Raw genomic sequence first — 22,518 nt, 5'->3', positions numbered from 1 at the left:
CGCCTGAACTCGCTCATCGGCGAGAAGGTCTTTAACTCGCCTGAACTCGCTCATCGGCGAGAAGGTCTTTAACTCGTGCCTCTGCATTGCCCCAGGGGTTACATCTCCTCTCCCCCAGAAACACTGAGGACTTTTCGCTGGTGCCTCTACATTGCCCCAGGGGTTACATCTTCTCCCCCCCAGAAACACTGAGGACTTTTTACTGGTGCCTCTACATTGCCCCAGGGATTACATCTTCTCCCCCCCAGAAACACTGAGGACTTTTTACTCTTCCTCGCCTGCACTCGCTCGACGGCGAGGAGGTCTTTATCTCGCCTCAGGACGAGCGAGGGCGTTGAGGTCTTTTAACTGGTGCCTCCGATCGCCGAAAGACGATGAGGACTTTAACTTTAACTGGTGCCTCCGATCGCCGAAAGACGATGAGGACTTAAAAACTTTTTAGAAAGCATGCAATATATCTTTATCTTGCCTTAAATCACATATAAGTGACAAGGTCTTTCTTCAAAACTTTGGAAAACAGCAAGCATGCAATCTAAAACAACTTTAAGCTTCGAAAACTCTTCTTTATTGGGTGGCCTCATTAAAAACCCTCCTTAGGGAAAAAAGAGTGCTCCCTTCAAACTGTTTTAACAGAGTCATTGTAATATAACTTCGTGTTTGTCTTTACTTACAAAGTTCTTAACTGTAATACAACTTGAGGTGCGTGGCGTTCCAAGTGCGAGGAATCGCCCCTCCTTCCAATGTCTCTAAGCGGTAGGCGCCGTTCCCGAGCGCCTCGGTTATTCTGAACGGTCCCGTCCACTTAGGCGACAGCTTATTCTCCATCTCGTACTGGTGGGCTTTCCTCATCACCAGGTCGCCTTCTCTGAACTGTCTCGGCATCACCTTCGAGTTATATCTTCGTTCAATCCTTCTCTTCACCGCCTCAGCTTTTAATCTCGCCTCTTCCCTGACCTCATCCAGTAGATCCAGGTTCAACCTTCTCTCCTCATTCGAGTCTTCCTCTACGAAGTTCTGGAATCTCGGCGAGCTCTCCTGGATCTCCACTGGGATCATTGCGTCACACCCATAGACCAAGCTGAACGGGGTCTCATGGGTTCCTGACTGCTCGGTGGTGTGGTACGCCCAGACTATACGGGGTACCTCCTCAGCCCAGCTTCCTTTGGCTTTCTCTAGCCTTCTCTTCAAACCTCTTAGCAACACCCGATTGGCTGACTCTACTTGGCCATTCGTCTAAGGGTGCTCGACGGATGCAAACACTTGCTGAATTCCCACCCCTTCGCACAGCTTCTTCAACAGGTGACTTGCAAACTGAGTCCCATTGTCCGACACCAGGCGCTTGGGCACACCAAACCGGCACACAATGTTCTTCCACACGAAGCCTTCGATCTTGTGTGCGGTGATCTGGGCCACTGGTTCTGCTTCGATCCACTTGGTGAAATACTCAATCGCCACCACCAAGTACTTCATCTGCCTTATCGCCAGCGGGAAAGGTCCCAGGATGTCGATTCCCCATGTATGAAACGGCCAAGGACTGTAAATCGACTTCAACTCCTCAGGAGGCGCCTTGTGCCAATCGGCGTGCTGCTGGCATTGCTTGCAGCACTGCGCATATCTCTTGCAATCTTCTCTCATCATTGGCCAGTAGTACCCTGCACGGAGAGTCCTTGCGGCCAGAGCTCGACCCCCGACGTGGCTTCCACATATCCCTTCATGGAGTTCTTCCATAATTCTCGTACATTTTTCTCCGTGCACGCACTCCAGGAGTGGGTGAGTGAACCCAAACCTGTACAACTCGCCATCAATCAATGTGAACTTGCTAGAATTCTTCTTTATCTTCCTAGCCTCTGTCGGATCCAGCGGGAGAAGGCCATCTGCCAGGCACCGCTTGTACTGTGTTATCCAGGTGTCTGGCTCATGGGTAGCGCAGACCTGCGTCATGTTCACCCTCTCTCCCCGATATGCTCTTATTCTTGGCGATCTCAAGGTCTCTTGAGTCAGGGATCTGTGACTCCTCGCGGCTTTCTCCGTCGACTTGCTTATCTGAAGAACCAGGTGATCTGCTACAAATGCTCTCGGCGTCTTCAGAGTTTCTTGAATCACCGTCCTCTGCCTACCCCCCTTGCCTGAACTGGCGAGCTTAGCCAGCAAGTCAGCTCGGGCATTCTGCTCTCTGGGCACATGCACCACTTCAAAAGAGGCAAAGGAACTCTTCAATTCCTGTACATACTCCAGGTAAGCCGCCATTTGTGGATCCTTAGCCTGGAACTCGCCTGTTACTTGCCCCGTGACTAGCAGCGAGTCACTCTTAGCCATCAGGACCCTTGCTCCCATCTCTTTAGCCAGCAAGATCCCGCCGATCAGCGCCTCATATTCTGCTTGATTGTTGCTGGCTTTGAAGGCAAACCTCAAAGATTGTTGGATCAGCACGCCGTTGGGTCCCTCCAAGATGACTCCAGCGCCGCTACCCTGCTGGTTCGACGATCCATCCACCAAAAGCACCCAACGAAAGTCGTCCCCTTCAACTCGTGTTGCCTCAGATGAGAGCTCGACCACAAAGTCTGCGAAGATCTGCCCCTTGATCGGGCCACGGGGCTCATACTTAATATCAAACTCCGACAGCTCCACTGCCCACTTCACCATCCTTCCCGCAACGTCGGGCTTCTTCAAGACCTTCTGGATGGGCAGGTCGGTCATTACCAGTATCGTGAAGCTATGGAAGTAGTGGCGCAACCTCCTCGCCGAAAATACCACAGCCAGCGCAGCCTTCTCCAGGGCCTGATATCTCGTTTCGGGGCCCTGCAGCACCTTACTAACAAAATAAATAGGCTTTTGAGCCTGATTTTGATCCTAGGCGAGCACCGCACTCACCGCCCTCTCAGTTACAGCAAAATACAACCTGAGAGGGGTTCCCACCAGCGGTTTGCACAAAACCGGCGGGCTCGCCAAATACTCCTTCAGCTTGACGAAGGCTTCCTCACACTCCTTCGTCCAGGCAAACTTGTTATTTCGCCTTAAACACTGGAAATATGGGTGGCCCTTCTCTCCGCTAGCTGACACGAAGCGAGATAGGGCGGCCATCCGACCTGTGAGCTGTTGTACTTCCTTCACCGTGGCCGGGCTCCTCATCGCCAAGATGGCGGCACACTTATCCGGGTTGGCCTCTATTCCTCTTTCAGTTAGGAGAAATCCCAGGAACTTTCCAGCCTCCACGCCAAAGATGCATTTCTCTGGATTCAGCTTCAACCTGAACTTGGCGATCGTCGTGAACAACTCCTCCAAGTCCGCAACGTGCTTGCTTTTCTCTGGCGAGGTCACGACCATGTCATCCACGTACGCTTGCACTTTCCTTCCCAGCATCGGTGCAAGTACTCGATCCATCAACCTCTGGTACGTGGCCCCCGCATTCTTCAGCCCGAACGGCATCACCTTGTAGCAGTAGCACGATCTCTCGGTCATGAAGGCAGTCTTCTCTTCATCCATGGGATGCATCTTGATCTGGTTATACCCCGAGAAGGCATCCAGGAAACTCAACAACTTGCACCCTGCAGCACTATCTACCAGGGCATCTATGCTTGGTAAAGGATATGAGTCCTTTGGACAAGCCTTATTTAGATCAGTGAAATCGACGCACATGCGCCATTTCCCGTTGCTCTTCTTCACTAGCACGACATTGGCCAGCCACTCAGGGTACTGGACTTCCCTGATGTGGCCTGCAGTGAGGAGTTTCTGTGTTTCGTCTCTAATCGCCTGCCTCCTCTCCTCGTTGAACTTTCTTCTCCTTTGCCGCACTGGTCTCACCAAGTTGTCCATCGCCAAACGATGGCACAAGAAGTCGGGATCGATCCCGGGCATGTCCGAAGCGGACCATGCAAACGCATCCAGATGCCGCTCTATCACCTTGGCGATCTGTTCCTGGAGCTCGACCTCCAGAGATCTTCCCAGCTTGAAGATCTTTCCTCCGATCTCTCTCTCGAGCCACTGCTCGACAGGTTTTGGCCTGGTCTCTCTGGCGATCACCGCCCTGGCGATTCCCAGCTCTCTCGCTTCCTCAGGGCGATTCCTCGCCTCTTCTTCCTCCAGACCGGCGTTCCCCTCCCCCATCTCCACGTCTCTTCCGGCGGTCTCTTCTATCGCCGTCGATCTGGGCTTCACACCAGGAGGCGGGGTGGTTGTCACGTAACTCACAGACCTTTTGTTTTTTAGGCTATTCTCATAGCACTTCTTCGCTTCTTTCTGGTCGGATTTGATGGTGATCACCACCCCCTCCATAGATGGCAACTTCACCTTCATGTGCTGGGTCGACGGTATAGCGCCTATCCTGTTGAGCGTGGGTCTGCCCAGCAGGATGTTGTATGCTGAAGGAGCATTTACGACAAGGTATTTGATTTTCTCTGTTCTCGAACCCGCCTCATCTGTAAACGTAGTCCTCAACTCTATGTACCCCCTGACCTCCACCTGGTCGCCAGCAAAACCATACAAACACCCTCCATAGGGCCTCAGCTAGTCAAGGGGTAGTTCCAACTGCGTGAAAGTCGGCCAGAACATCACGTCTGCCGAGCTTCCTTGGTCCACCAGAACCCTGTGGACCTTTCTTCCCGCTGTGATCAACGAGATGACTATGGGATCGTTGTCATGAGGCACAACGTCCCGAAGATCTTGCTTGGTGAACGTAATGTCGACATCCGGCGAGTGGTCTTCAAACATATCCACCGTCATCACAAACCTCGCATACCTCTTCCTCTGTGATGCGGTGCATCCACCCCCTGAGAAACCCCCTGCAATGGTGTGGATTTCCCCGTGTGTAGGCATCTCGTGCTGCTGAGCCTCAGCACCTACTGGCTGGGAGCTCGACGCGCCCCCCGTCCTTCTATCCAGCAAATAGTCATTTAGGAACCCGCTCTTGACCAGATCGTCGAGCTGGTATCCTAAAGCCAATCATGAATCCACGGTGTGGCCAAAGCCCTGGTGAAACTCACACCAGCCGTCTGGCTTTGGTCCCAGCACCTTGTCGCCTACCTTCTCGGGCGCTTTCAACCTAGCTGATATGTTGGGAATGGCGATCAGGTCCGCCAATCCCATGACAAACTTGTGCTTAGGCATGCGATTGTATTCCCGGCGTGCTGGTTGCGGGCGTCCTTGGCCCCTGCCCTTGTTCTTCCTTGGATTATAAGGATGGCGAGTCCTCTGATCCCTTCTGGCCGCCGCTGTCTCCAGCACCCTTTGTGGCTGGATCCTGGTCTGGGCGCATGGCCTAGCGGGAGCCACGCTTCCTCTCTTCTTGGCGACTTCATTCTCGTCGGCGATGTGGGCCACCGCAAGGCGCCTAACCTCAGCAAACGTGGCGGGGTGAGCCCTGATCAATGCCTCGCAGAATGGCCCCGGCAACACGCTCTTCTTAAATGCATAGACCAGCATTTCTTCATCTTTTGCCGGCGATCTGACCATCTGCGCCCCAAAGCGATTCAAGTAGTCCCTGAGGGACTCTCCCTGATATTGCCTTATATCAAACAAATCGTAAGACACCCTGGGCAGTGCCTTATTCACGATGTACTGCTCGACGAAAATCTTCGAGAACTGTTGGAAGTTGGTTATGTGACCTGTAGGCAGGCTCACAAACCATTCCAGCGCCGTTCCCTGGAGTGTGCTCACGAACATCTTGCAGTACACGGCGTCTGATCCTCCTGACATCATCATCTGCGTATGGAACGTGGTGAGATGAGCCTCAGGATCCTCCACGCCGGTGAAAACAGCCTTAACAGGTACCACACTCGCAGGAATAGGCGTGTCAGTAATCGCCTGAGCGAAAGGCATAGGAAAAACACGAGGCGGCGTTGACGGCACGACCTCTTCAGCAATAGGACACCCTCGCTGCTCCTGAAGAGCTTGACGCAGCTCTTCAGTCACTTTGCTAAGCTCATCATTCCTGGCCCGAGAGGCGACCAGGTCCTCATGCATTCTCGCCTGTTCTATGCGCGAGGCTTCCACATTCGCCTGCAACGAACGCATAATCTCCACCATCTGCGCCATGGTCATGGCGCCGGCGCCTTCAGCAGCAACAGGTGCAACTGGACTTGAACGGTTGCTTCTCATTTTTCTCATGAAACTTGACGAATCACAGGGCGCAACGAACAACACTTCCTTCTGCGACGATTAATTCAGCGATCAATCGGTCAGAACTTCGCGAAACTGCGAAAGAAACCTCAAGAACACAGCGAGCCTCCACAGAAACCAACGTTTCTTCCACGAAAAACCAAACAAGCCAAAGAACTCAAATCTCACCGAACGAAACTCACGCAATTAGCAGAAAACTTCACCTCACCGAACAAAACCCCAAATGAACGGTGAAAAACGCGAAAACACCGAACAAAACATAGATGAACAGCGAACAATGGTTGCACCAGCACACAACCACACAAAAAACTGCAAAAACCTCCAAAAACTCACGCTGCGGATGGGAACAGGTTTTACACGGCCCCACGGTGGGCGCCTGATGATCCTGCCTGTTGACCAAAACGTTGGAGCTTGCCTCGTCAAACTTGGATCGACGTGTGCACCGCATCAACCTCCGTCCTTCGTCACGATCCACCTCAAGAACCTGCAAAAGAACAGAGCGGCGCCGCTGCGGCCGATCGCACTCCAACGCCCAAGTCAGTGACTAAACCACCAAATACTTCAAGAGTAACACTCAAGAACTCTCAAGGAACCGTGAACCAGTTCTCTCTCACAGTATACTCAAGAACTCGCAAGCGTAAAGAAGACAATCTGAACGTGCGTACCTCAGAAGTTCGTTGGGAAACCCTTATATACCTGGGCACTTTCTCTCTCCTGGCAGTTACACACCTGGACACGTGGCTCGCATCCAGTCGTACACGTGCCATCATCTGGAGCCTCCTTGACTTGGGCGCTGCTTCTGACTCTCCTTTGGCTAAGTTACTTTATGCATGATACTACTCAGTGCATAGCTGTCCTGGAGTGCGATCTCTACTGGATTGGCGAGCTAGGGTGCCTTCGTACACACCTTCCCTGTGGTCTCGCCGGCCGCCTTCATAATCTGCACCACCTTCATCTTCGGCGATGTGCTTGCTCCGGCGATCTCTAATCACTTGGTCGCCTGAGTTTACATCTGGCGACTTCATCTTTAACCCGGCGACCGCCGGTTCTGGTGTGCTGGAGATCGGAGCACGCCAACTTAATAACTGGCGACTTCACGAGCCCCCCGACTTCCTTCCCTTCTGCCAACCTGGCGTCTCGTCAACACGCCTATACCGTAGCAAGGTGCCACGTCATCACTTTCGACTGCCAGGGCGGTACAGAAAGGTTATAAAAGTGTAATAAAAGAATAAATGAGATAACTAGATTTTAGAAAGGCTAAAATGGTGCAGTAAGACTGATAGGGTGTGTTTTGAGTGGGTGCAAGGTTTGGTGGAGAAAGGTAGACTATGAAGTTAAGTAAGAACAGTATATGGTTGAGGCCCAAAGTCACAGGTACATGAAGAATCCTGCTGAAGAGATACATGTGTATTCTGCTACAGCTTTAGCTTTAGTTATTTAGAAATATTGAATTTAAATACTTTTGGAGTGTTGGGGTGTTGAGGTGTTGGCCAATTCAGAAACAGTAAGGTGAGGTTCTCTACCAGATTCTAATGGCAGGATGTTTGCGGGTGTAGTTTTGTATGCCTTTAAGCAGCAAACGGTTATTTTTTATTCTTCCTGGCTCGTTTTGTACATCAGAAACTCTTTTTGAAGGTATCGAATTATGGATAAGGGTGGAGATATCTTAAATATCCCTCTTAATTTTATTTAATTATTTGATAATAAAAAAAATATGAAACACCTTAGAACATAAAGGGAGATAGAGAAATAAGTTTTGTGTAGTTATTATGTACCTGAAACCAGATGGGTTGGAAGGAAAATGAGATTGAGGATGCGCAACAACCTTCAGATATTCCCTGTTTTCCCCAGTGGAGGAGTTTAGTTCCCATCTGATTCTATCCGATGGACTTCTTTTGCTGTAGATCCTTCTCTCATTCAATGTTGTTTGATCAAAGAAATCAGAAACTCCATTTAATATATTGTCAAATACTCCATCTGGGATGCTATGGTTTACCAACTGCATACATATCAAACAATGAGAAACTATATATATATATATATATATATATATATATATATATATATATATATATGTTGTAATATGCAGCTTGCTTTACTTGGTATGGAGTTGCACGGATTTTTGATGGACCAAGTTGTTGTAATGAGTGAGTGTATAACAAGGTTTTTGGGAGGAAGATTTTTTGTTAAAATTAATTAACTATTAAAGTTAGTTACAAGTTATTTAAATTCTAAAATTGATAAATACTTGATATATAGTTAATTAGATATTAAAATTATTTATTATAAAAAAAAATTAGAGAAAAGAAAGAGCAAAGACAGTTTACATAGAAGAAGCCATATTCTAGGCAAGCATGACGGAGGCATTGAAGGGCATGCAGTTGCTAATTAGGGCTATCAGAGAAGAGAAGAGAGTAATCAATAGTGGGTATTTCATCATCACAGGCTGAGTAAAGATCAGCATGATGAAGATGTTCTATCACTGCAAGCTCTGAGAAATTAGCATTGGAGAAAATAGGTTCAGAAGACTGAATTTGGGATGCAAAGGAACTTATTTCAGCCATTATAATCAAAGATTAAGAGTGAAAGAGAAGCTATTCTTTGGTAGTAACTTATATCATATCTGAGATGCATAAGCACTGCAACTATATATTTCCTCTACCGACACAGACTACGGCGATTGTCCAACTTAGCATTTAATATCAACTTCTCAACTACCATTAAATGTGTTACATGTTTTTTAGTTTTTCTTAAGGTTAAGAAAGCAATTTGCTCCAAAAGTTATGTATATCATTGTTCTAATAAATTTTAACAGAGTAAAATTCAATTTAGATTTATGTTCTAAATAAAGTATTGAAAACTCAGAAAGGCTAAAACTTTCAATGTATATCATAGTATCAATCTATAATATAAATAGAAGGCACTTTCATGGTAAGTTCTAAAAAAAATTTCAACAAGAAAAAATTTGAAATTTTAACTAAAAATAGCAATCTGAAACTCATTCTGGGAGTGACAAGTGGCACGCTGTAGAACTTACAAGTAGCACGCCGTAGAACTTACACGTTTCACAAAATTCTCATTTTATTATCACCCACATCTCCCTCTTTCCTCTCATTTACGCCTTTCTCTAGACACATTTCACCCTTTCTTGGATTTCTTCTTCTCTGGGTATGCTCTATGTTTTTTCTCACATTTCGCCTTTTTCTTTAGTTTGTGCAGCAATCTGTAGTGGAATGAATTTTCCTTCATATCCATCGTATGTTCAAGTACCAAGGTGAACTATTTTCCTTCCTCTGTCCTCATGGTTGTTTTCATTGATGATTTTTTTGTTGATTTAATTGTTAATGGAGATTTTTTTTTGGCTACTTAATTAGGGTTTGGACTTCCTCTCAACGATATCTCCTTTTTGTTGTTAAACTTTCTTTTTAAACTATTTTACACCTTTTTCCCATCTATATTTCAGTTTGTGCAACAACCGGTAGTGAAATGGATTTTCATTCATATCCATCGTATGTTCAAGCACCAAGGTGAAATCTTTTCCTTCTTTTGTCTTCATGGTTGTTTTCATTGTTCATTTTTTTGCTGATTTAATCGTTAATGGAGATTTTTTTTTTGGCTACTTAGAGTTTGGACTTCCTCTCAAAGATATCTCCTTTTTGTTGTTAAACTTTCTTTTTAAACCTTTTTACACCTTTTTTCCATCTATATTTCAGTTTTTGCAGCAACCGGTAGTGGAATGAATTTTCCTTCATATCCATCGTATGTTCAAGCACCAAGGTGAAATCTTTTCCTTCCTCTGTCCCCATGGTTGTTTTCATTATTGATTTTTTTGTTGATTTAATCGTTAAGGGAGTTTTTTTGGCTACTTAGGGTTTAGACTTCCTCTCAAAGATATCTACTTTTTGTTGTTAAACTTTCTTTTTAAACTCTTTTACACTTTTTTTCCATCTATATTTCAGTATGTGCAACAACCGGTAGTGGAATGGATTTTCTTTCATATCCATTGTATGTTCAAGCACCAAGGTGAAATATTTTCCTTCCTCTATCCTCATGCTTTTTTTTTTGGCTACTTAGGGTTTGAACTTCCTCTCAAAGATATTGATGGAAAATTTCATGAAGGTCTTCTTGAATCATGTAAGATATGGTGCAGAAGCTATGTATGAGTGTGTGCAAGATCCTCCTAAGAGTGGTGTTGATCTTGAAGGTGCACGAGGTGTATGAATATTGGGAGGTTCGGCCAGCCCAAGGAGAGGTGAAGGATGTGAAGTTTAGAGCCTAGAGTTCTAGGGAGAAGCAAAGCTTGGCACAAAATGGCAGCATAACTTTACTCACAATAAACGTGAAAATACAAGGTGTAGGCTCCTCTTTTTATAGGCTAAAGAGGACCATAATGCAACCCTAATGCTAGTCAAATGAAATGTAAATGTGAAGCACATGGGTGCACATGGCACATGGGTGCACAAATGAGCACATGGGGAGGGGTGTGTCTAGTTTTTATGCTCACCCCCTCCATGGGCTTTCTAGACCGGCCTTGGTAAATTTAGAGGTTTTTTTAGAAACTCTAAGTTTACCTAGGTTGGTGTTTTAGGTGCCAAAATTAATTCTAAGAAAATTACAAATAAAGTTCCTATGCTAATTTTGACAAGAAATTAAAGTCTACTCTACACTAGAGTTTATGGCATTTGAACATGTAAAAGAACGTCTTCTTGGATCCTCTTGGCCATAACTCTATGGTTGGCCCAAATCTACCCTTTGGTGGGCTTGCATGTGGGCTTGTGCTTGGGCCTCTTCCATCATCCCCTCCCTCTTGAAAAGGATTTGTCCTCAAATCCATTGCTTCTTCTTCTTCATGGCTAGGGGAATGGATGTGGCTGGATGGTGTCCATCATCCCCTTCTCCTTGAGAAGATCTATCCTCAGATCTAGAGATTTAATCTCGGATAGCAGCCTCTTGCTTCTTCAACTATGCTTGCCCTCCCGGATCAAACGTCCACCTAGGGGAATTATCAAATAAAGCAAATGAGTTAGTTGAAGCAGTTATATACAAATCAATTTTATGAAGTTGCCATTTTTGTTTTTCTTTTGTTTTTGGCAACTTTTTACAATATTTCTCTTTTGATGGTTGCATGTGTTCTCTAATCCTCTCATGCTTTGTAAAATTTTCAATAGTGGTTACTTGTTCCTTAGGCATAATTCCTTTAGGAAGTGGTAACAATGCAAAAAGAGAAAGAGGACTATGTTCACATACAACTTCAAATGTAGAAATATTAGTAGTCTTGTGGACTACTCTATTGTATGCATGCTCAATAGAAAAAGGATACTCATCCCAAGAATTGTGGTTGTCTTTCATGATTTCTCTAGGCATAGTAACAAGAGCTATGTTTTCAATTTTATTTTGACCATTCTTTTGAGGATGATAAGAATTTGAAAAGGACAACTTAGTTGCAAGTTTTTACAAGAGAATCCTCAAATGATGGTTTTCAAATTTTGGAGCTCTATCCAACACTAAGTTTGAAGAGAAATCATGAAGACTTGTCACTTCTTTAAGGAAGAGTTTATCCATGTCCATGAAAATGGAATCAAAACCTTTTGTTGTCCTAGGAAGATCTAATATGAAATTTAGGCTTATGTCTTCCCAAGGATCATTTGCAAAAGGTGAAGGAGTATAGAGTTCATGAGACATCGCCTTAGATGTATTTTTAAAACACGGAATGTATCTAGGGTAATGTCTTTGAACATCTTTTCTCATGGGTGACAATAATTTTCCTTTTAAAAGCTCTAGAGTTTTATCAACTCTAATTTGACCCATGAGTTCTCCTTCATGAAGAATTTCTCTTTTATGTGTGAAGGTAGTCTCGTTGATACAACCTTTGTTCATGGAAATTTCAATTCTTTGCAAAGGTTGTCTCAATAAGACATGACAAGTTTCTTTAGGCACTACTTCACATAAAAAATTGTCTTTGTAGATGCCTATAGATGACTTGACCTTCACTTGGTGATATCTTGGCATGTATGTAAAATAATCTACTATATTTTTATCTATGCAAGCCTTTTTTAAGGATTCTTCTTTTTTTTCTAGGCTTGCAAGTGTTCCTTTACAAAAGGTAAGGCTAGGTTGTTCAACAAGAGGTATATTTTCAAATGTATTTTCAACTTTTCCTTCTTGTTGAATGACCTTGTGGGAAGGAACACTCTTCTCCCACGCCTTTTGTTTCCCAAGGGTTTTCTCTTGCTTTTCTATTTTTACATTTTCTTCACTCTCACTAGCTTCTTTTTCTTGGCTACTATTTTCATCTTTGTCCCTTAAGATCATAGATCTTTCATTGAAACATTGAGATGCTAATTGATCATTGCCAAGGTATTCTAAACATGGAATTTCTCTAGCTTGAGTGTGAGAGATATGCTTGGTTAGGTTTTCTTGTCTCTCTTTCCTAGCTCTCCTAGGGAATTGTTGATGATATTCATTTTTCCTAAGACTTTCTTCCCCAAGATAATCATGATGTTTAGAGCTAGATGCATGAGAATGTAATTTTTTTGAAAATTGAGACTTCTCATTCTTTGCTTTAGTCAAAACATTAATTTTAGTCTCACTCTCCAATTGTCTATAAGCAATTGATTGCACAGTTTGTGAAACTTCTTTCAAAAGAGTTTTTAAAGATTTTAATTCACTTCCAATAGACTTTGTAGAATGAGAAGAAGAAGACATGGCTAAAGCTTTGTGTATACAAGTATTTTACCTTGAGAAAACTTAGGAAAGTCATAGAAGGTAGTTTTCCAGGTAAGGGAGGTGAGTCACAAAGGACTACATAAATACCAAGCCTTTGCCTTAGCCAAAAACTATCCCTCAATGTCTTCACACAAAACTTTCTCTTAGTAAACCACTTAGAACACAATTAAGTTGAGAAATCAAATTTTCAATGAAAGAAAACAATGCAAGCTACTAATCAACAAAGCTAGTCGGTTTAACACAAACTTAACAAAATAACCATGCAAAAGCGTCACTAACTAAGCAAAAGAAAAGGCAATTACAAACAATTAACAATTGCTAATTAAGAATTCTATACTAGTCGGCCCTAGGTGAGGCTTCTTGGACACTTGGAGCCCTTGAAGACACACTCACCGTCTAAAACGTAATTAAGAGGTAATTAACACAAATTAAGTTGTAAGGAAATTAAGATAAACTCCCTTTGTTGATCCTCTTTTTGCTAAATGCACTTCCTTGTTGTCTTTGCTTGTTGGTCCTCCAAGTGTTTGTAGTGTTTTTCAAGAAAGCTTGATTCGGCCTTGGCTTTGTTTCCCCTTGGAATGAAGGTCTTAATTCTCCTATTCCAGCACCTATCAAAAGAATAGACCTTACCCAAGTCAAGTTTCAATTCAATTAAGCACCAAAGGAGAATAATTTCCAGCACCAAATTAGAGGTCAAAGAACAAAAGCAAGAAACAATTTAATTGAATAAAACAGTACCACCAAAAGGAGTTAGATTATGACAACTAGAAAGAGGTCCAAGAAATATTAAGCAAGCAAATAAAAGGTACCAAAATAAATGTAGGCACACAAAAGAATCCTAAGAATAGCACTAGAATTAGATGACCAAATAAAAAAAACAGCACCACTGGAAAATGTTGTGGGCCAGAAACGTGTTTTTTCCCAATTTATGCTGAGCTGTGTTTTTAAGATATGATTCTGAAATTTGATATTCAAGATATTCAAGATCTTAGCTAAATTCTGGCTTTGGAATCACTCAAAACGCATGCACCAATATTTTTTAATAAATTTTGCAATTTTGGTGTTCAGTTACGCCAGCTGTAGCGCCTCAGATTTGCACACTGATTTTAAAAGATTTATCATTTTTTTTCTGTTGATTCTTTTGAACTAATTCTTTTTTTGTCCTTTCTATAACACTTCAAACTTGCATATTCCAGAGAATCAAAATTTTCCTATGAGTGAAAATATTTTTCTGGAACAAAACAGTCAGCACAGAAAATTTGAAACAGGGGATTCTGAAAACTGGAAACAAAAACAGAAAGATACCAAAATTTAAACACAATGGAATTTGTGAAATAGAATTGTGTAGGATCTAAACACAATATGAACTCAAACTAAAATTAAAAAGGCACCAAAAGATCAAAGAACAGCAGATTCAAAGCAATTAAAGATACCCAAAATCAAGAAACAATCAAGCCAAATAAAGGACTACTAAGAATTGTTGACATTGTGGATGAACATGACTTGACAAAACATATATGGATTCAGAAATTAAAGACTCAAAAGCATAATATGAACCAAATTAAAAGTGCAATAAAGACTCAAAAGCCTAAACGAAAACAACAACTCAAAGGTGTATGGAATCCTATCGCAAATTGCACAAGAAATTGTTCAAGATCAATTGAACAAAAGTGCTTCGGTTGGATCTTCCAAATAGCACACCAAAACAAATTAAAATGCAAAAAAAAGCAAGACAATTATGGAAATAAGATGAACAACATGAAATAAAGAAGAACTAGAAATGAAAAGACCAAAAGCAACTCATCTTGAAGAACCCAAGCTCATGATACCAAATGATGGCAAATTTCATGAAGGTCTTCTTGAATCATGTAAGAAAATGGTGCGGAAGCTATGTAGGTGTGTGTGCAAGATCCTCCTAAGAGGGATGTTGATCTTGAAGGTGCATGATAGGTATGAACATAGGGAGGTTCGGCCAGCCCAAGGAAAGGTGAAGGATGTGAAGTTTAGAGCCTAGAGTTCTAGGGAGAAGCAAAGCTTGGCACAAAATGGCAGCATAACTTTACTCACAATAAACTTGAAAATACAAGGTGTAGGCTCCTCCTTTTATAGGCTAAGGAGGACCATAATGCAACCCTAATGCTAGCCAAATGAAATGTAAATGTGAAGCACATGGGTGCACAAATGAGCACATGGGAGGGGTGTGTCTAGTTTTTATGCTCACCCCCTCCATGGGCTTTCTAGACCGGCCTTGGTAAATTTAGAGGTTTTTTTAGAAACTCTAAGTTTACCTAGGTTGGTGTTTTAGGTGTCAAAATTAATTCTAAGAAAATTACAAATAAAGTTCCTATGCTAATTTTGACAAGAAATTAAAGTCTACTCTACACTAGAGTTTATGGCGTTTGAACATGTAAAAGAACGTCTTCTTGGATCCTCTTGGCCATAACTCTATGGTTGGCCCAAATCTACCCTTTGGTGGGCTTGCATGTGGGCTTGTGCTTGGGACTCTTCCATCAGATATCTTTTTTTTGTTGTTCAACTTTTTTTTAAACTTTTTTATACCTTTTTTCCATATATATTTCAGTATGTGTAGCAACTGGTAATGGAATGGCTACTTATTATGTCCCTTATTTTGATTATGTTGGAAATAACTCTTTTAAGTTTACTTTGTTTAAGGAAGAATCGACTTCTTTTCTTACTTCACATTACTTCATTACTGTATTTATACATGTGTTTATTTGCTTTTAGGATCTTCATTTTGCTTTTGCCAATTACATTCAGGAAAACTGGTTAAAGTATGTTGTCCTTCATTGACATAATAGTGAAGTAAATTGCAAAATTCCGATAAGGCCACCTCTAAAAGCTTCTGTTAAATTTGGTTGTGGATGGAGGGAATTTTTTCAGATCCATGCACTTTGTGAAGGAGAAAAATTGATCTTTGATAGTGGAGTAACCCCAATACATATGATGGTGTTGTTAGTGTTGTGAAAATTCAAGATTATCTTCTTCTGAATATAATTTGTCAAGAACAATGTTCTCACTATAGAGATTCAAATTCTATTATAGAGTTATGTAATTTGCAAATTGTTGTAATGTCAACTAGAAAAAATTAATTATGTTTACTTTGTTTTAGTTATCAAGTTTTGTTTACATACATGATCAAAGTATGTAATTTCATATTAAATATTATTATGGAATGTTTTTTTGTTTTTTTGTTTCATTATGCTACTTTATAATTTACTTTGAAAAAAGACATGAAATGTGTGTTATTTTTTTTTATAATAATGTGTTGGCATAAACAAGTTAAATTTCATAAAAAGTTATTCGCATTAATGTATTTTCCATAAAAGCTTTAACGTTAATATTATTCGCATTATATTATATTTTAAATTTCAAATTCAATTTTGTCTTTAATATTTGTGAATGGTTATTATGATTCTATATTATTAATATTAATATTTCATAATGTATCCATATTAATATTAATATTCAAAATTTACAATTTCAAGATCATTAATTACCTTTCTGATTCATATAAAATGTACATTATTATTATTATTTAACATTTGATTCAAGTTTGATTAACTTTCATTTTATTATTATTATTATTTAATGTTAAATATTATTATTAATTATTAATATTTATTTTTTCATATTTTCAAAATTTACAATTCCAAGATCATTAATTACTTTTCTGATTCGTATATTTTTTGTCTGACTTCTGTTGCACACTTATTTCCAATTCCAATATTATTATTATTATTATATATTATTATTATTATTATTATTATTATTAAAACTCTTCAAATATTTAATTTTTCAGATTTTTAAAATTTAAAATTTCAACATCATTAATTACCTTTCTCATTCATATAAAATGTCCATTATTACTATTATTTAGCATTTGATTCAAGTTTGATTTAAAATCCTAAATAAATACAGAATTTAAATCATTTAATGTTTTACACAAATAAAAGTTATTTTAATTTATAAAATTTAATTGAAAAATTATAAATATCAAATACCATTAAAGAAATGTAATTTTTCAGTCATTTTGGTTTTTCATTTCATCCAATAGTTTTCTCATTGTGGTTTCCCGCAATACTTCATTTATTGTGCTTTTTTCAGCTTCATGACAAGTTTATTCATTTTCATTTTTTATATCCTCAAAACAGTCCAATGAATGGAAGTGATTCTTTTTATTGGATAAAGAACCAGTTTTATGTTCATATAAGACCTTTACTTTTGTTTTGGTTTGTGTTCTTAATAGTCAAGGTAGGATCACAGGAAGTGTGTGGTTAACAATGAGGCTGAAAGGGGATAAAGGTTTCATCTTTTGTCTTTTTCCAGAGAAAGTGTTAAGAAAGTTTGTATTTTTAATGTATTCAAGTCAAAGATATGTTTGTTTCTTCAATTTCATGTTTGCACAGAATGTGTTGATAAAATTTTCATTTTTACACAGATATTCCATTTGGTTCAAAACACTTTCTCTAAAATTTTTGGATCTAACATTCTCATTTTCTACTTTCAGTAAACTTAAATATGATTTTAAACCTTTACCCGCGTGCATTGCATTGGCTTTTTTGTTTCTATTACCTTCTTGGCTTAAGTCATTAATGTTGTTATGTTCTCTTTGTATCAAAGTTTTTCTCTTCTTTGATTTGTCTGCCTTTTCCAGTAATCTGTCAACGCCACCGCTACTTTCATAGGTTTGGGTCATTTTCATGTTTTGCAAAGGAAGTATTAAAAAGTTATCATTTTTTCAAATATCATTTTGTACATATATGATTTTATACTTCTACCGACTTTCTTTCATTTGATTCTTTTGTTTATATTACCTGATTATGTTAAGTCATTAATGTTGATCTCTGCGCTTTCTATCTCACTTTTTCTCCTCTTTGATTTCTTTAAATTTTCAGTAATCTGTGAACGGCACCGCCACTATTATAACTTTGTTTCTTGATTTTCATGTTTTCAAACTGATTCCCCAGTATATCAAGCACTAAGGAAAAAAAATTTCCTTCTTTTGTTTGCATGGAAAAGCAAGAGTGTATGGTTATATGAAATTGGTAAGATTTCTCGGTTAGGGTTTCCACCTTTTTTTGTCTATGTTCTACATTTGTGCATTATGACAATCTGTGTATTATTTAAGAAATTTCAAAGCAAGGATTTTTTTTATATCTTTTATGCTTCATCTTATACGAGTTTGAGTTAATGAATCCTATTGTAATTGTTGAAGAGAAAAGAAGCACTCGATTGTCCTGAAACTTTAATATAATTAAAGTGAGGGATAATAAATTTAGAAGAGAAAATAAGGCATGCATGATGAAATATGTTGAAAATAAATAGTAGGACACAATAAGAGCAAAGACGGTTTACATAGAAGAAGCCATATTCTAGGCAAGCATGACGGAGGCATGGAAGGGCATGCAGTTGCTGATTAGGGCTATCAGAGAAGAGAAGAGAGTAATCAATAGTGGGTATTTCATCATCACAGGCTGAGTAAAGATCAGCATGATGAAGATGTTCTACCACTACAAGCTCTGAGAAATTAGCATTGGAGAAAATAGGTTCAGAAGACTGAATTTGGGATGCAAAGGAACTTATTTCAGCCATTATAATCAAAGATTGAGAGTGAAAGAGAAGCTATACTTCGGTAGTAACTTATATCATGTCTCAGATGCATAAGCACTGCAGCTATATATTTCCTCTACCCCTACGGTGATTGTCATATTAGCATTTAATATCAACTTCTCAACTATACCATTAAATGTGTTACGTGTTTTTTTAGTATTTCTTATGATAAGAAAGCAATTTGTATGTGACTAAAACATAAATTGTATGTGACTTTCCAACATAAATTCTCCAAAATAAATATGTTCAAATAAATAAAAAAAATATCACAAATATCCAGATAAAATTCAATACGTAACTTACTAAAAAAATATTTTACATTTTTGTTATATTAGTCAGTGTCCAAAAAAGTTTTTTAGTTTCCACATTTGACTTTACCATTAATTAAAGTGATGTATACTGCCTTGCATTATTATTGTTCACTAGTCTCCGCATAAAAGAAATAAAGATAATTATGTTTAGAGTCTTTTTCAAATTTGTGCAATTTTAATTAAGCTCTTGTACCGGTACTGGGCGAGGCCGGGACCCACCTGCCTGTCCGACTCCCAGTCAAGCCTGACCGAGAGACTGATAAGTCAATATCTTCAGAAATCTGGCCGAACGGCCGGCAGACCTAGACCTTTATATACTTGGCCGACTGACGACTGGCCGAGACCTTCGTATACTTGGCCGACTGACGAATGGCCGAGACATTTGTATACTTGGCCGACTGACGAATGGCCGAGACCTCCGTATACTTGGCCGACTGATGAATGGCCGAGACCTTTGTATACTTGGCCGACTGACGAATGGCCGAGACCTTTGTATACTTGGCCGACTGACGAATGGCCGAGACCTCCGTATACTTGGCCGACTGATGAATGGCCGAGACCTTTGCATACTTGGCCGACTGACGAGTGGCCGAAACCTTTGGAGACTTAACTAAGATGGTCGAAGACCACACTTATTTGGCCGATGGCCTACCCTCACCATGAGAATGTGGCCGACAGCCGAACCCTATTACGATTAACGCTCAAATCGAGATCAGTAAAGCTAATCCATCATCAAGAATTAGGTAATGCAACCCTAAGCGGTATCCACCTCGATAAACGGGCCCAACAGGTAGGCCCATTAGAATAATATAAATAGCACGCATTCCAAGGAGTAAGGTATGTCATTATTACTGTTCACCTACCTGAGAGCTAACCACCCGCTTTACTGACTTGAGCGTCGGAGTGCCTTCACAGGTACCCCCACCATCCGGTGTTCACCCGACGACCGAGTCCCGAGTGCCGAAAGATAAGCAGAAGGAAGAGAAGGATCCCAGTTCATCACTCAGCCACCTGCCCGACCGAAGGAAGGAGAAGAAGACTTCAACAGTTCTCTAGGTCCCATTTCCCTAGCAGGAACAATTGGCGCCCACCGTGGGACCGAGGGAAACTAGCTGAAGGAAAAAAGTAGATGGTTTCGACAAGAAGCATGGAAAGAATGACTGAAGCCGACCAGACAATGCTGCTGCTGTCTCTCCAGAGGGAGATGGCCGAGATGCGAAGAAAGGCCGAGGAGGCCGCTCAGAAAAATGAGCAAGAGCTGCAGGTTCTCCGCAAGGAGAACGAAGATATGAGAAAGAAGCTGGGGGAGGGAGGACCCTCTGTCATACCGACGAACGTGGTCGGCAAGTCCTACACCTCTCCCCCCAACCCGGATGTGGCCGAGGGGACAAGAGGCCGACCCCCTCCCCGCGAGACTGAAACGGGCGACGAGTCGTGCCTAATCAGATCCACCCGGACGACCCTGACGGCCGACCCGAACCGCCGTCACCCCTTTACAAACAACATCATCGAAGTCCCACTTCCTGAGAAGTGGAAGGGTTTCAACCGAGACCAATACGACGGGTCGACCGACCCGGACGAGCATATGGACGCCTACACCACCCATATGAGTCTCTACACCTCGAACGACGCCGTCTTGTGCCGAGTGTTCCCCACATCCTTGAAGGGTGCAGCCCTTAGTTGGTTCACCAAGCTCTCACCCAACTCCATAGATAGCTTTGCCACGCTCATCGCAAAGTTCGAAACACAGTTTGCGACCAGCCGGCCGCACCACCTGACCTCGATCGCCCTGGTAGGCATCCGCCAGGAGAAGGGAGAGTCGCTGAGAACCTTCGTAGATAGGTTCAGTAAAGTGGCAATGAGCATCCGAAATCTGAGTCCGGATGTCGCCATCCACCACATGCTGACGGCCCTGCGCCCGGGGCCCTTTGCCGACAACCTATGCATACAGCCGGCCGACAGCCTGGACGAACTGAGAAAGAGAGCCGCTAAGTACATGCAGCTGAAGGAGCTAAGAGAGTTCCGCAACCAGGCCCGTGCCGAGGCCGGTGGAGAGAGGAAGGAAGAAAAAGACCGACAGGCTCGGCCGATACAGAGAACGGACCGGCGCCGGGAAAACCGAGACCGACCGATCCGTTTCTCGAGGTATACACCCCTAACGGCCGAGCGGGGAAGGATTCTGGACGAAGCCCTTAACGCCGAGCTGATCCCTCCCCCAAGGAAGGTGGCCAGCCCAAATAACGCCGACCGGAGGAAGCAGTGTCGGTACCACCAGAACACCGGACACTCAACCGACGAGTGTCAGGCCCTTAAGGACAAGATAGAGGAACTTATCCAGGCTGGGCATCTCCGCCGGTTCGTCAGGAATGGCCGAGACCCACCAGGCCGGGCGGATCCTCCCAGGCGGACGAGGTCACCTCAGCGCGGCCGAGAAAACCAAAACAACAGAGGCGACCGACAACCCGCAAGGGCCGATCCCCCTCGAAGAGACGACCCCCCCAGGGAGGCCGATAGGAGAGGTAACCGAGAGGTTATCAACACTATAGCCGGCGGCTTCGCCGGGGGAGGAAGCACGAACAACGCCCGAAAGAAGCACCTCCGGGCAGTACATCAGGTAAACGCTGTGGCGTTCCGACCGAGAATGCCACCCATCACATTCACGGACGATGACTTCAAGGGCGTAGACTACCGCCAGCAGGACGACCCGATGGTGATAGCGGTCGACATAGATCGATTCACCATAAGGAAGACCCTCGTAGACCAAGGAAGTTCGGTAGATATCCTCTACTGGAAAACTTTCAAAGCCATGAGAAAGACCGAGGCCGAGATGATGCCATACGATGACCACGTGGTAGGATTCTCAGGCGAAAGGGTGGGTACCAAGGGGTATATCGACTTGTACACCACCTTCGGAGAGGGGAAGAACACCAGGACCATCAAAATTCGGTACCTGGTCATCGATGCCAACACCTCCTACAACATCCTCCTCGGCCGACCATCCATCAACCGGCTGATGGCCATAGTATCAACCCCTCATCTCGCAATGAAATTCCCTTCGAAGACAGGAGACATTCTCACGGTCCACGTGGACCAGAAAGAAGCACGGGAATGCTACGCCGAGAGCCTCCGGGTGGAGCCTCTAAGGGCAGACACCTCTCCCCTTCGGGCGAGAAAGTCCTCCCGAAAGGACCGCTCCCCCAGGAAGGACCGGCCCAGGGAGACCCAGCCAACCGTGGCACTAGTAGACCTTGATCCCCGGGCAACCGAGGACAGGCTAGAGGCAAGAGAGGAGCTGAGGAGAGTCCCCCTCCTCGACGAAGAGCACAGCACGGCTGTAGGGACAGCCTTGGCGGCGGCCGAGGCCGAGGTCATGTACGCCGCGCTAAAAAAGAATGTCGACATGTTCGCATGGACGCCGGCCGACATGCCGGGAGTAAGTCCGGATGTCATCACCCATCGGCTGTCCATATTTAAGGAAGCCCGTCCGATCTCCCAAAAGAAGAGGGACTTGGGCGACGAAAAACGACTCGCAGCGAAGGAGGAGGCCGGCAAGCTCCTGTCGGCCGGATTCATAAGGGAGGCCCGATACACGACATGGCTGGCCAACGTCGTCATGGTTACCAAGCCTAACGGTAACTGGAGGATGTGCGTCGACTACAAAAACATCAACAGCGCATGCCCGAAGGATACCTACCCCCTCCCGAACATTGACCGACTGGTGGATGGGGCGGCCGGC

The 22,518-nt window shown here is 42.8% G+C and overlaps 1 protein-coding gene across 2 annotated transcripts in view; it reads right to left on the bottom strand.

The window, feature by feature from the left end:
• The window catches only part of LOC137818895 (2-oxoglutarate-dependent dioxygenase 19-like), a 32,189-nt gene extending 13,637 nt beyond the window's left edge, over positions 1-18,552 (bottom strand). Inside the window, exons 1-3 of one of the 2 annotated variants that reach the window (XM_068622542.1) lie at positions 18,217-18,552; positions 7,890-8,113; positions 6,955-6,965 (exon numbers count right to left, since the gene is read on the bottom strand). In XM_068622542.1, coding sequence (XP_068478643.1) covers positions 6,955-6,965; positions 7,890-8,113; positions 18,217-18,453 — 472 coding nt within the window. In that variant the 5' untranslated portion in view covers positions 18,454-18,552. Of the gene's footprint in view, positions 1-6,954; positions 6,966-7,856; positions 8,114-8,441; positions 8,681-18,216 lie in introns of those variants that run through there. The other variant, XR_011082169.1, reaches the window with a different exon arrangement.
• Between the last annotated feature and the right edge of the window lie 3,966 nt (positions 18,553-22,518).

Source organism: Phaseolus vulgaris, chromosome 10 (assembly GCF_000499845.2).
Source record: "Phaseolus vulgaris cultivar G19833 chromosome 10, P. vulgaris v2.0, whole genome shotgun sequence".
In the NCBI taxonomy this organism is placed as follows: domain Eukaryota; kingdom Viridiplantae; phylum Streptophyta; class Magnoliopsida; order Fabales; family Fabaceae; genus Phaseolus; species Phaseolus vulgaris.
The sequence above is the reverse complement of the archived record's forward strand: the minus strand, read 5'-3'. Positions and strand labels throughout refer to the sequence as shown.